This window comes from Erythrolamprus reginae, chromosome 1 (assembly GCF_031021105.1).
Source record: "Erythrolamprus reginae isolate rEryReg1 chromosome 1, rEryReg1.hap1, whole genome shotgun sequence".
NCBI lineage: Eukaryota > Metazoa > Chordata > Lepidosauria > Squamata > Dipsadidae > Erythrolamprus > Erythrolamprus reginae.
Window position 1 is genome coordinate 273,681,724 of NC_091950.1, and position 17,203 is coordinate 273,698,926.

The 17,203-nt window shown below is 42.3% G+C and overlaps 1 protein-coding gene across 1 annotated transcript in view; it reads right to left on the reverse strand.

The window, feature by feature from the left end:
* The window catches only part of EYS (eyes shut homolog), a 1,050,766-nt gene that overhangs the window by 14,032 nt on the left and 1,019,531 nt on the right, over positions 1 to 17,203 (reverse strand). The window contains exon 47 of the mRNA XM_070763632.1: positions 13,553 to 13,725. Within this exon, the coding sequence (XP_070619733.1) occupies positions 13,553 to 13,725 (173 nt within the window). The remainder of the gene's footprint in view (positions 1 to 13,552; positions 13,726 to 17,203) is intronic.

Consider the following 17,203-nt stretch of genomic DNA (forward strand, 5'->3'; position numbering starts at 1 on the left):
TATGTTCAAAAGCAAAACTCTGATACCAACATTGAGGGACACTCAAATCCCATTTGACCAATTAGACCAATTAGAACCATGGGACTTTGTTGATTTTACAAGCACTGTTGCTATAAGTGTGTTCCTCTTTCCCTCTTGCACTCATTATTCTCTGCCTTACAATGCTCATCCCAGCTCATCAATCACATATTTGTCTTCTAGGTTTATCTGTTGTCATGGATGCTCCTCTCTCTAATAATAATAATTTGCACTGCAGCTTTGTACAACCTGTACCCTCCTGTTTCATTGCAGGAGAGTCTCTTTAACATTTGATCTCAGGAACATCCATGAATCTTGAAATGAACAGCAACCTCAATGTCACACGTGGAAGGTATTGCTCCCCCGAGTTTTAAAACAGAGAAAAAAATCTGTGTGTAAAAAAAAGGAGATACTGAACCCCTCCTGTTCCTATTTAAGGTGTTGTAAGTGAAGGTGGGTGTCTTTTCCTCTTATGGGAATAGCTGAAGATAATCTGAGTTAACTGTGAAAAGCCTCTTGGCTACTTCCATTTTTTTAAAAAATAGGAAGCTTACAAAAATGGATTTCTTATGTTCTATGTAATCTAGTTCCAATAAGAATTGGATACAATATGTATACAGTGATCCCTCGATTTCCGCGGGTTCAAACTTCGCGAAATGGCTATACCACGGTTTTTCAAAAAATATTAATTAAAAAATACTCCGCGGTTTTTTTCCTATACCACGGTTTTTCCCACTCGATGACGTCATATGTCATCACCAAGAGTCACTTCTCTCTCTCTTTCTCTTTCTTTCCTGTCATTCTCTGCTTCAATCATTTTCTCATTTCTCTTTTTTTCACCCTTTTTCTATAATTTTTTTCTCTCTCTCTACCTTCCACTCTCCCCCTCTTGCTCTCTCTCTCTTTCTCCCTCTCCCTCTCTGTGAGAACGCCTGCCCCCACCTCTCCTGCAGTCCCCTCGCTGATAGCTGGGACGAAAGCGCTCTCAGCTAAGGGACTGTGAGAGGGGCGGGGCGGGCATTCTCAAAGCGCTCAGAGTGGCTACCGGCCAAATGAGGAGGATGAGAAGCCGTAGCCGCCAGCGCTGCTGCAGGAGGACCCGTGTCCCAAGAAAGCTGGTGAGAGGGGTGGAGCGGGCGGGCGGGCAGTAGCGGCGAGGGGGCCGGAGGTGCTGGGGGGGCGGGGGCAGCCGACGTTCAAAGCAATCTTTGCCGGCCTCTGCACTTTCGTCGCTCCCTGCCCTAATTTCAAGCCCGGCTCCTTGCGCTGCCTTGAAAAAGGGTGCGTGGGGGTAGTTTTTGGCTGTCCATAGCCAAAAATGGTGTTTTACTTCTGCACCGCTACTTCACGGAAAATCGACTTTCGCGGGAGGTCTTGGAACGTAACCCCCACGAAAATCGAGGGAACACTGTAATGTAAAACAGCTTCTAGAAATAGTATGTAAGTGAATTAGGCTGAATGGCTTGACAGCCAGGAACTTGGATGCATGGATCAGTATAATTCCTCTATAAATGAAATGTCATTTTTTATTGCTCTACAACAATTTCATTCTCTGATTTTAATTTATTTCCTTATTAATATTCTTGTTACTATGACACCATTGTCTGTAGCAATGAAGCAAATTTTGGAACTCTTAGATGTTTATTCATTTTTTCAGCTGCTTTATATGCAATTGCTTAGATTAGGATAAAGTAAAAAAAGATGCTGTTGACATTCCCACATGATGTTAAGAATATTACACATGGAAATTTATAGAAGAAACCTCAACTCTGTAGGTTTATATTGGATTCCTGTTGTCTCATAAATTGTTAAAATAATCTCAATGTTCAAGAAAACTTTTGATAGGAATGGCATATAGCCTTTATTAATGAAATAATATATTAAGAAATCTCTTTCTGCTTTATTCATTATACCAACTGGAGTGATTTAACATTTTGGAAAAGAGAATCTGGAAGCCCCATCTGGTTCTTTAAATAAATCAGAGGTTTGGTGGATCACAATTCAGGATTTATCATTTACTTACTTATTTATGAAATTTTTATACCATCCACTTCATAGTCATGCAATGTTGGAAGCATACAATTTTGGCCTTAAGGTCCCTTCTTAAGGCCAAAAGAGTGAGTGAGTATTTCAATATTCTAGAGCGCAGGAGCTAGAGAAGAAAAGGCTTTTCTCCTGGATCCTGCTAGGCATAATTCCTTGATCGATGGGGTCTGCAGTGTGCCCTTTCGGCTTGCACAAGGCCAATCCCATTCTCAAGTAACCTGAATCTATGTCATAAAGCAGTGGTGGATTGTTTCTGGTTTGGATCAGTTCTTTAGAACCGGTAGAGGAAATTTGGTGCCGTGCGCTGAACTGACAGCTATGACCGGCGGTCCATGCTCCTGAACCAGCCCTCCGGTTGTCATGGATTGCAAAAAAACCCCCCCTCTGCACATGCACAAAGTCTTCTAAGCATGCACAGAGGGTTATTCTCAGGAAGTGGCGCACGTATGCAAATGAGCAATGCGATCCAAAAGGACTCAGGGCAACATAGGATAGGATAGGATAGGATGGGATGGGATGGGATGGGATGGGATGGGATGGGATAGAACGGAATAGAATAGAATGGAATAGAATAGAATAACAGAGTTGGAAGAGATTGGACCTGGACTTGTAATATTTATAGCTGTATGGGCAATTTGTAATATACTGGATAAGACGATTAAGGACACCTTTGAACTTTGCTGTTGAAGAACCCCATGGCCACCAAAACAAACAAGTAAACAAACTTATGGCTCATCAAACAAATCTAAGAATTCTCAAGTGAGGCACAAATGACCAGGCTCAAATTACCCTAATTTAGGCACATGTGAAGAGCTAACGCTCTACAGAAGGCCTTAATGCTGGGGGAAGTGGAAAGAAAAAGATGATCACCAGTAGCAAGGTGGATGGCTTCAGGTATAATCATTGTGATTGCACTGAAAGGATGGGTTTTTCCATGGAGTTTCATGGGGGGGGGATCTATGCAATTACTAAGAATTGAAAATGACTTGATGGCACATAATCAATTAATAGATCAGTTTGTTAGGATACTAGTATAAAACCAAGAGGGAAAAATATGAAAATGGATTTTCTGTCCTGCAGTAAAGGGATGGGTTTATGCTTGACTTCACCAGTGATGTGGATGCCTTGATTAGTTTGCAATCTTGTTATCTAAGAAATATTTGTTATCCACATGATCAATCTGTAATATTACTTCTACCACCATTTTGAGTTCCCTTCACTGGGTATATTATTCTGAAAAGAAAGGGTTTTCCCCCCCTCATTATTTATTTTTATAAACAAGAGGCAGAATCACTACTGTGGCCATCATTACCAAGATTTATTAATAACATTTCTTGGTTGGAAAAAATACCTAATGTTATTTGAGCCTTATTTATTTACTTACTTACTTACTTACTTACTTACTTACTTACTTACTTACTTACTTACTTACTTACTTACTTACTTACTTACTTACTTATATCTCACCTTTATTACTTCTATAAATATTTCAAGATGGCAAACACACACAATAGTCCTTCCTTCTCATATTTCCTCCATAACTATAATCCTGTGAGGTGGATTGGGCTGAGAGAAAGTGACTAGTCCAAGGTCACCCAGCTGGCTTTCGAACTCAGAGTCTCCAAATTTCTAGCCTAGTGTGTTAACCACTAGGCAAAACTGCCTTTGTTTATTTGTACACAGTACTACATAGAATTAAGCAGAGAACCAAAGGGATCATGTACACAAGTTGATTTTGAGTTAACAACTATTTGTTCAGCAACCATCCAAAGTTATGGCAGCATGGAACAAATGATATTTGAGGCCCTGAAGTTTTGGCTGATGTAGCACCCTCACATTCATATATGACTAAAATTTGGGGCATTTCAAATCCCCCCCCTCCCTATTCCCTCCCTTGTAGTTGTTAGCCCTTCTGGTTGGCTTCCACAGAGACATTTCTCAGTACTGGCACTGGAACTGGGGGCAATGTAGAGACAGAATTTTTAAGGGTTTTGGTTTCATTAAAGCAATTCAATTTTAACAAAGTGTTAATAAAAAATGACATTAATACTAAAATACATAAGTATAAGTATTAAGGATTTCTGATTTATTATTATTATTATTATTATTATTATTATTATTATTATTATTATTATTATTATTATTAAATACAGCATATTAAAGCCATTAAAACTGTATCATATCAGAAAAGACCTCAGACTCCAACCTCAACTATGCAAGAAATCCACTGTTTTGGCACCTGAGATAGGTAACCATTCAGGCCCGCTTAAAAATGGAACTGAGTCAGTCCACCTCTTTGCAATGTTGTCTGCATAACATCAAACAGCTCAGGCTCTGAAAACATTTAGAGTTTTTCCATTAACCCTTGAACTGCAGTCCTGTGTACTGTATACTAACCCTGCTGAAATAAATTTGTTGGTTTGAATGGAACTTATTGCTGAATAAACACTCATAGGTGTGGGTCACTAATTGCTAAATCAGGTTCAGGCAGCCCCAGTTGTTGCCCCTTAACATCCCATTTGTTGCATCCTGAATCCTGAAATCCCATTGCCAATCTCTATGAGAACACTGTAGAGTTTTGTAGTTTGTTCTAATGGTAGGACTGTTTGATGATGTTAGGTATTGGAATGGCAATACTGGATTATATTAAATATCTAGGTCTGTGGTTTTCTGAATAAAGATCAATATTCTGTTAATGCAATTTTGTGAGACCAAAAATTGCATCCTTTCAATATGCATATCAAATAAAGAATATTTTATTTTATAACATATTGGAAGTAAGGAAGTTAAGTGTCCTCAAACAACATTTTAACATTCAGAGTAGTAAAAGTGTGTGTGTGTGTGAGAGCGAGAGAGAGAGAGAGCATGCAGAATTCTACATTATCCTCTGAGACCATTTGTGGTGACTGCGGTAGAGAAAACCTTGTGCCATAATAAAACTGCTGATTTGTTAAGGGGCCAGAAGATTGTCAGAGTAGAGTTCTAGTACAAACCCCTGCTCTGGCAGGAGACCATAAACCATTTCAGTCAAGTGGATGTCTAGTCTCTAAACCACCAGTGATGAAGAACCCAAAACTTCTGGAGGCAAGCTGTTTCACTGGTTAATTGTTTTCACTATTAGGAACTTTGTCCTTAATTCCAGGTTCCAGAAACAGAACAATTCTTCCTTGTTTTGCTACAAGAGACTAACGGAAGTATTTCTAGCAAATCAGCCTCTCTTGTTACGGTGGAGATATGCTATTTTTAAGGTCACTTCTGTGTCCTGTAAAAGTGGACATGTCTATGAACCCTAATTCCTTAGCAAAATTCAGCCCTTGTTAAAATGAGAGCTTATCGATGCCTCTGTCTGATTCTCCTTAATATCCTGGGAATTTAGAGCCCAGTGAAAGTTTTGCCAACAAAAACAGCAGCTTAAAGCTCAGTACACCCTGACCTAGAAATGACAAATATGAGCATGGCTGGGAGAGGATAACTTGGAGTTCCCAGCCACGAGAGTGACACAGCAGCTAGCAAAGACAAGTTTCTGCTGACGGGTTTCTCATGAGCCAAGAACACACAAGCTATGCACCCTCCCAATCTGTGGTACAAATGAAGCATCATTTGTATATAATAAAATGTAATATTATTACATAATATTATAAATGCAATGTTATCACCGTCATTACAGCATTATTTCAGCATTATAGGGAATGATCATTTTTAATCCTGCTCCCTACAGCCTTACCTACTTTTTGGAATGTACTGTTCCTCTACCATGCCGGTCAACAATTATCTCTAATGCTTGAACAGTCATTTCCCATCTTCACTATTTATAAGCACAGAGACAGTAAAAGTAAAATTCAATCAATGCCATTGGTAAAACAAACTGCTATCCTATGCTGCCATCTACAGATTATCCTTCATTATAGTCATCTATCTAATATGTCTTCTATATGTGCAAGATTGTTAAATAGTCTTTCTTTTCATCAATTTATTTTAGATTCCTCTACACTTTATTTGTAATACCTCTATTTCCCAAACTAATGATATCAACATTTATTCTGTTTGAACTAGCTGACTGTGCTTTATTTACTACCTTGAAGGACAGTTAATTTAACTTTATGGTAAATAAACTCGATGTTGCACCTTCTTGATTATTTTTCAGCTGCCAGCCTTATAATGCTCCTTCATTTTACATGACAATTATAATTGTCTGAATCTTAATTTGAGTTGCAGAAAGCTGATTTTTTCCAGTTTCTCTCCATCTCTTTTCATTTATCAGACCTGATAATGGACAAGAGGATTAAGTCTGTTTTCATTCCTTAGATGCCTTAAGTTCAGTTGTATCAAGCATAATCAAGCCTGGGAAATACATTAGTCTTGGGAGCAGGGGCTGAGATCTTTGAATACAATCAGTTAAGGTCCATAATGTGTGGGAAGCAGAGGTGGTATTCAACCTGTTTGGACTGGTTCGGGCGAACTGGCCATTTTGACCACTTTGGAGAACCGGAAAATACCAGCTGTGGTTGGCCCCATCCTCTTGCCCCCACCATTCACTGTCCTATATTCCCTTTAGCTGATTTGCGTGGCAGAGTGGATTGCCACACCTCATCTGAGCTAAACAACAGCTCCACTCACCAGCGCTGACATAAAGGGAAATCTCTGAGCACTGCCATGTTTTCAAGAAGTGTGTGCAAGCCAAGAGCACGCACGGAAGATTTCATGCATGCACGGATGAGCTCACATTTTTAGTGTTGCTGGGCGAACCGGTAGGTAAATTATCTGAATCCCGCCCGTTCTGCATACAGAGTTCTTAATGAGGCTTTTATTGTTGTTATATCATTAGGACAGAGAACAAAGCAGTAAAAATAGCAAGCATCTACAGAAAGTTAATACAAGTAGTCCTTGGTGCAGTACCATTCATTAACAGATTAACAGACTTGGAAGGGACCTTGTAGGTCATCTAGTCCGATCTCCTGCTCAAGCAAAAGAACCTACACCATTTCTGACAAATGGCAGTCCAATCTTTTCTTGAAAGTTTCAAATGATGAAGCTCCCACAACTTCTGAAGGCAAGCTGTTCCATTGGTTGATTGTTCTCACTGTCAAAAAGTTCCTCCTTATTTCTAGGTTGAATCTTTCATTGATTAGGATCAGTTTCCATTCATTATTTCTTGTCTGGCATTCAGGTGCTTTGGAAAGTAGCTGGATCCCCCACTCTCTGTGGCAGCCTCTCAACTATTGGCTTATAAATGTTTTATATTGTATCCTTTTGTCTGTTGTGAGCCACCCCGAGTCCACAGAGAGGAGCGGCATATATCTCAACACCTTTTTTAATAGTGTGGATTATTATCCTGTAACGCTCTCTACATGGGGCTACCTTTGAAGAATGTTCGGAAACTTCAGATCGTGCAGAATGCAGCTGCGAGAGCAATCATGGGCTTTTCCAAATATGCCCATGTTACTCCAACACTCCACAGTCTGCATTGGTTGCCGATCAGTTTCTGGACACAATTCAAAGTGTTGGTTATTACCTATAAAACCCTTCATGGCACTGGACCAGGGTATCTGCGAGACTGCCTTCTGCCGCAAGAATCCCAGCGACCGGTCCCACAGAGTTGGTCTTCTCCGGGTCCTGTCGACTAAACAATGTCGTCTGGCGGGACCCAGGGGAAGAGCCTTCTCTGTGGCAGCCCCGACCCTCTGGAATCAGCTCCCTCCAGAGATTAGAACTGCCCCTACCCTCCTTGCCTTTCATAAACTCCTTAAAACCCACCTCTGTCGTCAAGCGTGGGGGAACTGAGACATCTCCCCCTGCCTATGTAGTTTTAGTGCATGATATGACTGTATGTATGTTTTTTATATTGGGGTTCTTTGCTTTTAGATTTTTAAATGTACAAGTGTTATTTTAGATTTTGAATTATTAGATTTGTCAATGTTTTTGTCACTGCTGTGAGCCGCCCCGAGTCTGCGGAGAGGGGCGGCATACAAATCTAATTAATAATAATAATAATAATAATAATAATAATAATAATAATAATAATAATAATAATAATAATAGCACTTATTAAATTATTACATTATGATGGCACTGAAGAAAATGGGATTGGTCTTTGCAATTCACAGTTCTCCTGTGATCAAAATTTGGGTGCTTGACAACCAGCCTGCTTGTACAACTGTCGCAACATCCATTGGGCACAATCTCCTGCCCTGCGCAAAGTGCTCCTGCAGTTTTTCAAATACCCTGAGCCTTGACCCCATTGGTTCTGCCTGGAATTGACTGACCAGCTTTTTGTCTGAGCCTAATGTTGTGAGCTGTGGGGGACATAGAAGTAGTCCTCAACTTACGACATCAACTGAGCCCCAAATTTCCATTGCTAAGCAAGACAGTTGTTAAGTGAGTTTTGTCCCACTTTGTGACCATTCCTGCCACAATTGTTAAGTGAATCGACCTTCCCCATTGATTTTGCTTGTTGCAAAGGGGCATCACATGATCTCAGGACACTGCAACCACCATAAATTTACATGGCAGCTGCCAAGCGTCCGAATTTTCATCATGTGACGATGGGCATGCTGCAATGGTTAATATGCAAAGTGGTCATTAGTCACTTTTTTCTGTGCTCCTTTAACTTTGAATAGTCACTAAACAAATAGTTTTAAGTTGAGGACTACCTATAACTGGCCCAAAGTCACCCAGCCAGCTTTTGTGCCTAAGGCCAGATTAGAAATCACTATTTCCTGGTTTCCAGTCTGGTGCCTTAATCACTAGACCTTATTGACTCTTCCTGATAAATAGATGAATCATATCTGTAAATAACAAAGCAACTGGCTTAATGCATATGTGTCCTGATAAAGTTCAGAGCACTAATCCCATTTCTACTGATGAGTAAAGCAGTTAGGCTTAGTTCATGCCAAATGCTCCTCGTGTTCATTTTTGCAAGAATGGAGAATTGCCATACAAGTATGTTACTATGTATAGTGGTACACTTTATTGGAATGGCTTTTGCATCCAATTTATAGATAAGCATGGCTAGATCATCTGTTTCACCTTTGATTGAAGCTATGCAGTAGCTTCGGGAAAGAATAAGAAATCATTGTTTTCATAATTGCTACCTATTATATTCTACAAGTAATGGCTGCAAACAGTTAAATCCTACCATACACTAAGTCACTTCTACCAACAGTATAAACTCTATAAACAATGTGCCAGTGAGTATCTTTCTAAACTCTACTGAGGTTCTCTCTGTTTGTTGTTTCTTTTCTTCTAACTTACATGCACCATAAATTCTGTTTTTTTTAATGTTTCCTTTCTTTGTCTGCTGAGACACACTTTACTCCTTTGCTCCCTGATTCTGTGCCTAGAAATAAAATATTTAGTTTGATTGCTTTTATGATGCTTTCTTTCTTTACAGCACAGACTAGGAAAACTAGTATGAAAAAAAATGTGACAGTTCATTATGCTGCTAGGTGTAGGGGAAGTTGAATTCCAAGATTTTGAGACAGCAGCAATGATGGGTCTTATCGTTACAAATCCTCAATTTTGTTGCAGTTTATACCATCCTCATTTTTATTCACTGAGGGAAGAAGTATTAAAGAAGAACTTTAGGAGATTACAGTGATCCCTCGATTTTCGCGATCTCAATCTTCGCGAAACGCTATATCGCGATTTTTCCACCCGATGACGTCACTCCTTTCCTTTCTCATCTTTCTTTCTCTCTCTCTTTCTCTATCTTGCTTCTTCCTCTCTCACACTCTCTTCCTCCCTCTCTCATCTCTTTCTTTCCTTCTCTCTCTTTCTCTATCTCTCCCCCTCTTGCTCTCGAGCGGTAAGCGAGCGGCTGGGTGGGCGGGTGACGGGCAAGCAGCAAGCGGCAAGCGAGCAGCCGGGCGGGCGGGTGAACGGGCAAGCGGCAAGCGAGCGGCCGGGTGGGTGGGTGACGGGCAAGCGGCAAGCGATCTTGGGGTTTCCCCTTTGCCTGGGCGGCGGGAAGACCCAGGGAAGGTTCCTTCGGCCGCCCAGCAGCTGATCTGCTCCACAGCGCGGCAGCAGCGAGGAGCCGAAGATGGGGTTTCCCCTTTGCCTGGGCAACGGGGAAACCCCATCTTCGGCTCCTCGCTGCTGCCGCGCTGCGGAGCAGATCAGCTGCTGGGCGGCCGAAGGAACCTTCCCTGGGTGCCGCCCGCCGCCCACGCAAACTCCACCATCTGCGCATGTGCGGCCATGAAAAAAGGGCGGGCATGCGCAGATGGTGTTTTTACTTCCGCAACCCTACATCGCGAAAAATCGATTATCGCGAGGGGTCTTGGAACGGAACCCTCGCGATACTCGAGGGATCACTGTATATTTTCCTCTATGCAGTTGCAGTTCTTATATGGATAAGAAAGGAATCAGAAAGAAATCAAAGCACACCACGTAAGGAGCAGAATGCCACTCATTAAGGATGTTAGGTGCAATTCAGTAATTGTCTAATAATGTATAAAACATGGCTGATTCTTATTTCATGTCCATAGAGTAAAGCAATTTTAAAAGGCAAAACATGCACAAAAGCACATCTAAATATCAATTATTTAGATGTGCTTTTGTGCATGCTTTGCCTTTCAAAGTTGCCTTTCAAATATCGATTATTTAGATGTGAGATGTTGTGTCAGTAACCATAATTAGAGCGATTTAATTGTATTTTAATAAGAGTGGTGTAATGATTGTGAGCATCAGCTGTTACACAAGAATTGCACAGCTACATGGGGACAGTATTGGAGAGGACCCAGAAGCTGCAGATGGTGCAAAGTACAGCAGCGCAAGCAATTATGAGTGCTTGTTGACCATACTATACCTCTACTTCCTGAGCTGCATTGGTTTCCAGTATGCTTCTGGGTTTAGTTATAAGTGCTGGTTCTCACTCTCCCTGGTTACATCTACTCCTCCCATCAGGAGAGGCACCATTTGGGTTCTTTTACCCTCTGTGCTAGCACAGAATGCTTTGTGCATGCATAAAGGATAAAAGAACCCAAATGGCAGTGTCTGGGCAGATGGGTGGAGCCTCACACTCCCTTCTTGACCAGTTCTCCAATGACCGACAGTCACGAGCGAACCGGAAGGATTTCACCCCTGGGGCCACATCAGGGTTGCGGGGCTTGGGTGGTTATGGCCATGATGAGCATGATCAGTTTGACATCACTCGTGTTGGGCACCTTTGGTGACTTGGGTGGGGCCCGGGAGGATTCTCCTTTGCTAGTACTTTGTTTTGCTAGCATTCTGCCAGTGAAAACAGAGTTTGGGAGGGCCCGTGTGGCCCCCAAGCTCCATTTTAAACTGTGACAGCCTCCAGCAGCCCTCTGCCAGCAAAAAGGGCCACTGCACATGACTCTCCTGAGCTCCATTTTCACTGGCAGAGGCACCTCGCATTGGTCCTTCACTATTTCCAGGGTGACCTCGTGGGCTAGATATAAGCACCTCCCAAGCCTTGAGTTTGGCACTTCTGTTATAGGTCTTGTTGAGGTAGGAATGTCATAAAAAAAGACCCAGGAAGAAGAGCTTTTCTGCATAGCACCACCCTTTGAAACATCACTGCTCCAGAGCTTAGATTAGCCCCGATTGTACTGACCAAAGGAAGACCTTGGTTACATAGTTCTGTTGTTGTACTTGATGGCCAATGATAGTGGAAAGGTATCAATGGTTGTGCTGAACATGAAGTATTGACTGGATTCTGCTACTGATTATTGTTGTTGTCGCTGTCGTCGGGAAAAAGCAACCAGAGCAACTCGTGACTAGCCTTAGTAACTTTATTGTTTATCACCTACATTACAAAGCTCTCACCAGATTGTTTGCCTTCCCCTGGGAAAAATCAGATAAGATCAATATGTCATTTGTGGCTACACAATGATTCCACGCTAGGCTCTCACTTGACTCCTCCCTTCAGCCTAGCTGTCAATTGTCCAATGGATGTCATTTTGATGATTTGTATGTTTGCTTCTATGTAGTTGGTTTTTGCTTGGAATATTGTTTCTTATTGTCGTGAGCCATTCAGAGTCACAACATTAAGAAGCTATATAATTCAAATAAATAAAAATAAACAAAAAAAAATAGGCTATGAACTTGTCAGATGTCTATTAAAAATAGTATAGATTTCTATATTTATTTCAATTCTGCATGTTTAAAGTGGGGATAATGCAACCAACGAAATTAATGTGATTAAGTCAAAGCCACTGCTCTATAAAGCGTTATTTCCATTGTAGCTTATCTCCCTATATAGCTCTCTCAAGACATGCTCCCAAACTAGGGGGGAAACTCATAAGTGGGGAGTTTAGAGATGATTCAGCAATACATTATCTTGTTCTCTCTTTTTACTTAATAAAACCTCTCTTGCATTAGAGATTGACTTTAAGAGAGGGCTGTAGTGCTGCATGTTCAGTTTGGATTTAATAGTCTGCAGTTATTGATGATGATGATAATGTTATGTGTTGTGGTTAGCTCTGGCCCAGCTCCTGCCCCAAGGAATGTGGAGGTGGATGTGGGGGAGACATCCACATGCTGCAGGCCTGCTTTGCTCCCAGTAGAATCTGCCAACGAAGTCTCCTTTGACCAAGGAAGCGTAAGTGACAGGGAAGAGGGGAATTTGGCAGACAGCCCAGGAGGAGATCAGTCATCTGTATCATCCGTGGATTCTGAACAAGAATTAATGACACATCCATGCATGCGTAGAGTGATGCATAGGAGACAACAACTGAAGGATTATTACAAGAGAAAATGAGGCCACCTGTGGTTGGGTGGGGCTGCTGTAATTAGTGCTACAGATAAAAGTGCAGCCTGGTGTTTTAGCCTCATGGCAGTTTATCTGATTCATTGTTTCGTCAAGATCGTGGTTTTTGCTGTTCAGGATTGTGTGTGTGGACTCTCTGTACTTTAGAATTGGACTCAATTTCGCAGTTATTGGGTGATCAATTGGATTGCATTTAACCTGTGCCTTGTGTGTACCAGAAAATCCCTTTGACATTTAAAAAGGGAGCTGTTTCTGTTTTTCTGTTTATAAAAACTTTTGGGTTTTCCTTTTATCGTGTGGTGTGTGTCTTCCTGGACTGATTACCCTGTAATTACGGGCGGTTGAGACACGCCGGCAGAAGAGTTATGCATCTGATTCTTGGCAATTCTATGGGACAGGTCTCCTCACAACTTCCAATCTTGCACTATTTTGGTGAGTTTTTCCCTGTTCTGAGTGGTGTCAGCCTTGACAGGGTCCATCCACCATTTCTTTGGCTGCCTCAATTCCTTTTACTGCAACTCTTTTGAACATAATTGCTTTCTCCACTGAATTCCCCACACAACATGATCGGAATAGGTCAGATGCAGTTATTTGATTGCAGTAAAACAGAACTTTTTCAATCTCAAAAAAATCTTTGGTACCTTCAATATAAAGAACTCTGATTTCAATTTATATTTCACACCCAACCTCAGAATAAAAAGAAAACAGTGGTACCATGTGATGCACTTTTGATGAAGGTGTATTGTCCCCTACCTTGTTCACAATGTGTGCCGGTGGTCCCCAAGGCACAATGGCAGCTGTATCCATCAAGCACAGAGACGCAGGTAGAACCTCGCTTGCACCGATGGGGAGGCTTGTGCTCAGGATCACACACTGACATTTTTTCTGTGCAGAAAGCCCCTGTCAAACCAGAAGAGCAACGGCAGCTGGGAGATGGAAAAGAAGAAACAAGAGGAAACTTCAGCAAATGACTTGGTTACAGTCTATGTGAAGGTAGCTCCTTAGAGCATTTTGGAGCAGAGGAACCAAGAGGTCTCACTTTGAACATTTTGAGGTGAGAACAGTTGTACTTTAAAACTTGATGTTGGCTTGATGCACATTTCTAAATAAAGAAAATCTTGGCTTCTCCCCAAACCTTAACCAACTCATATTTTTATATAGTCTACACATTCTTTGTCATTGCCAGTGCATTGAAATCCTCACCATCCCCAAAATTATTTACCAAAAGAAAGGCATATGAAGCCTTCACTCACCAATTTTAGATATGGGCATAATACGGTATCCCTGGCAAGGTTAATGTCAGCCTCCATATGGCACAAGTAGGAAACAGGATCAGATGAGATAATTCTACTTAATTGCAAGGCTACATTAATAGTCCACACCCTCTCTTATCTGACTGTTCCCTAGGCAGAGATTCTCAGTCATCCAGGTCATTGTTGTCCCAAAGGTGCTTTTTCAAGAGACAACTGATTTTTCTTTGAAGACGTTTTGCTTCTCATCCAAGAAACTTCTTCAGCTCTGACTGGATGGTGGGGAATGGAAGGCTTTATACTTGTACAGCTGGTCATTTGCAGTTTTTTAGAGAGTTGTTGATGCCACCCAAAGGTTTATATGTATTGTCAGGGTTGAGACAGCAGAGAGGAAGGGATATGACATCATCTATCTCCAGTTTACAACACAGTCCTTTCAACAGTTCCAAGCAGGCTCCACACCCATTTGCATTACTCAGGTGACCCTGATAACATAGATAAACCTCCTGGTGGCCTCAATGATTCTCTAAAATAATGCAGAATACAGAATAACAGAGTTGGAAGGGACTTTGGAGGTCTTCTAATTCAACCCCCTGTTTAGGCAGGAAACTCTTCAGACAAAAGGTTATCCAACATCTTTTTAAAAAATTCCACTGTAGGAACATTTACAACTTCTGGAGGCAAGTTGTCCCACTGATTAATTGTTCCAACTGTCAGGAAATTTCTATTTAGTTCCAAGTTGCTTCTCTCCTTGATTAGTTTCCACCCATTGCTTATTTCCTACCCTCAAGTCAGGGGCGGATTGCTTTTACCTCTCCTACCAGTGTGCTGCGCATGCAGCTTGGTTGTGTTTCATGCATGTGTGCTATGCACATGTGTCCCTAGCATGTTTTTGCTCCTGCGCATGTGCAGGAAGCAAAAACAAGCTGAAATCTTGCAAGGGGACACGCATGCGAGAGAGATTTGAGCGATTTTTTTATTCCACGCATGCACGGAAACAAAAAAATTGCTGAAATCTCTCTCTCTCTTGCCCGTCCCCTCATGAGATTTTGCTTCTGCACATGCGCAGAAGCAAAAAAATATGAAGAATTAAAGAAAAACATGGCGGCGCCCATAGGACTCATGTGCAAATTGTACTATCTGGCAACAGCTTCTGGTGTGTAGTCCACTACTGCACTGGTATCAACCCATTATTGCATCAAATGTTTTGGAGAATAGGTTGACTCTCTCTTCTTTGGAATGCAAATGGCCAGCTGTCTGCAAGGAGTATAAATCTTATTCTTTACCATCCTATCAGACCTGAAGAAGCTTCTTGAATGGGAAGCGAAATGTATTCAAAGAAAAACCACAAGTCCGGTTGCCTTTTATAAAAGCTCCTTTGAGACTAGGCAGCACTGTTTCCTCCCCAAATCACTCTCAAATGCCATTACAGATCTTGAATTGTCATTTTTAATTTGATAGAAGAGAAAATACATGGGAAGTAATTGAACAAAATTCTCAGCATGCCAAAGAAAAATAGAAAAAGCAGGTGTGACCCTTGACCTCAGTGGTGGGTTGCTCCCAGTTTGGCTTCGCTCTGCAAACTGGTAGCAGCGGTGGCGGGAAGCTCTGTTCACCCACCCAGGATGCTTCTGAGCATGTGCAGAAGCATCATGCATGCAAACACAAATATGAACTGGTAGCAACGTGTTTTAGAACCCACTACTACTTGACCTGCAAATAATTTCTAGTTTTGGGGTAGCTATCACTGAATGAGGCAGACTTCACTGCTATATTTGCTACCCCAGTATGATAGTCACTTTGGATAGTTCCTGAAAGAGGCATTGATGCTGATATGAACAAGAGAGAAAGTATGTCTATAAGAACCACTACATGGAAAGGAGAACTGCATGTGAATCTTGCAGGATAATTCTAAAGGAGATTATACACCTGCTCTTAAGCAAAGATATAGAAGCTCCAATAGAATAGCAATAGCATTTAGACCAGCGTTTCCCAACCGGTGTTCCGCGGCACACTGGTGTGCCGCGAGACATGGCCAGGTGTGCCGCCAAGCTTCAGCTGGGCGGGGCGCTGCCGGTACTCCCGCTCGCAGCTGTCTCCTGCTTGATGCCGCGGTTTTCGGCGCTCTCCTGCTGGGCCCCAAAGAAAGAAGGCAGGAAGAAGGAGAGCTCCATTCTTCGCACCTTTTTCCCGCCTTCTTTCTTTGGGGCCCAGCAGGAGAGCGCCGAAAACCGCGGCATCGAGCAGGAGGCGGGGGACAGCTGCGAGCGGGAGCCCCAGGACGGAAGTACCGGCAGCGCCCCGCCCAGCTGGAGCTCCTCTTTCGTCGACGGCAAGTGTCCGATGGGAGCGGGGGGGGGTGGCCATCGGGGGAGATGGCGGCGGCGAGAGGGATCGCTCTCTCTCTCTCTCTCAGCTGACTGCAAGTGGGAGCCCTGATGGTGGCGGTTGGACGTTCTGCTGGACGTCGTACATGCTGGCGCTGCGTGCCTGGCATATACGGTGTCCAGCACCACGTCCAGCTGCCGCCGTCAGGGCTCCCGCTTGCAGTCAGCTGAGAGAGAGAGAGAAAGAGAGACCTATAAGAGGCAGAGAGAGAGAGAAAGAGAGACATAGCAAGAGAGGCAGAGAAAGAGAGACAGAGCAAGAAAGAGAGACAGCAAGAGAGGCAGAGAAAGAGAGGTAGAGAAAGAGAGAGAGAAAGAGAGACATAGCAAGAGAGGCAGAGAGAGAGAAAAAGAAAGAGAGACATAGCAAGAGAAAAAGAGAGACTTAGCAAGAGAGGCACAGAGAGAGAGAAAGAGAAAGAAAGAGAGACATAGCAGGAGAGACAGAGAGAGAAAGAGAGATAGCAAGAGAGGCAAAGAGAAAGAAAGAGACATATAGCAAGACAGTGAAAGAGAGAGAGAGCAAGAGAGAGAGAAAAAAGCAAGAAAGAGATAGCAAGAGAGACAGAGAGAGAGAGCAAGGGAGAGAGAAAGACATAGAGGAAGGGAAGGAGGGAGAGAGAAAGAGAGCAAAAAAGAGAGGAAGAAAGAAAGAAAGAAAGAAAGAAAGAGGGATGGAGAGAGAGAATGAAGGGAAGGAAGGAAAAGAGAGAAAGAGGGAGAAATAGAGCGAAAGGGAGGAAGAGAGAGGGTTTTTTTGTCCAAAC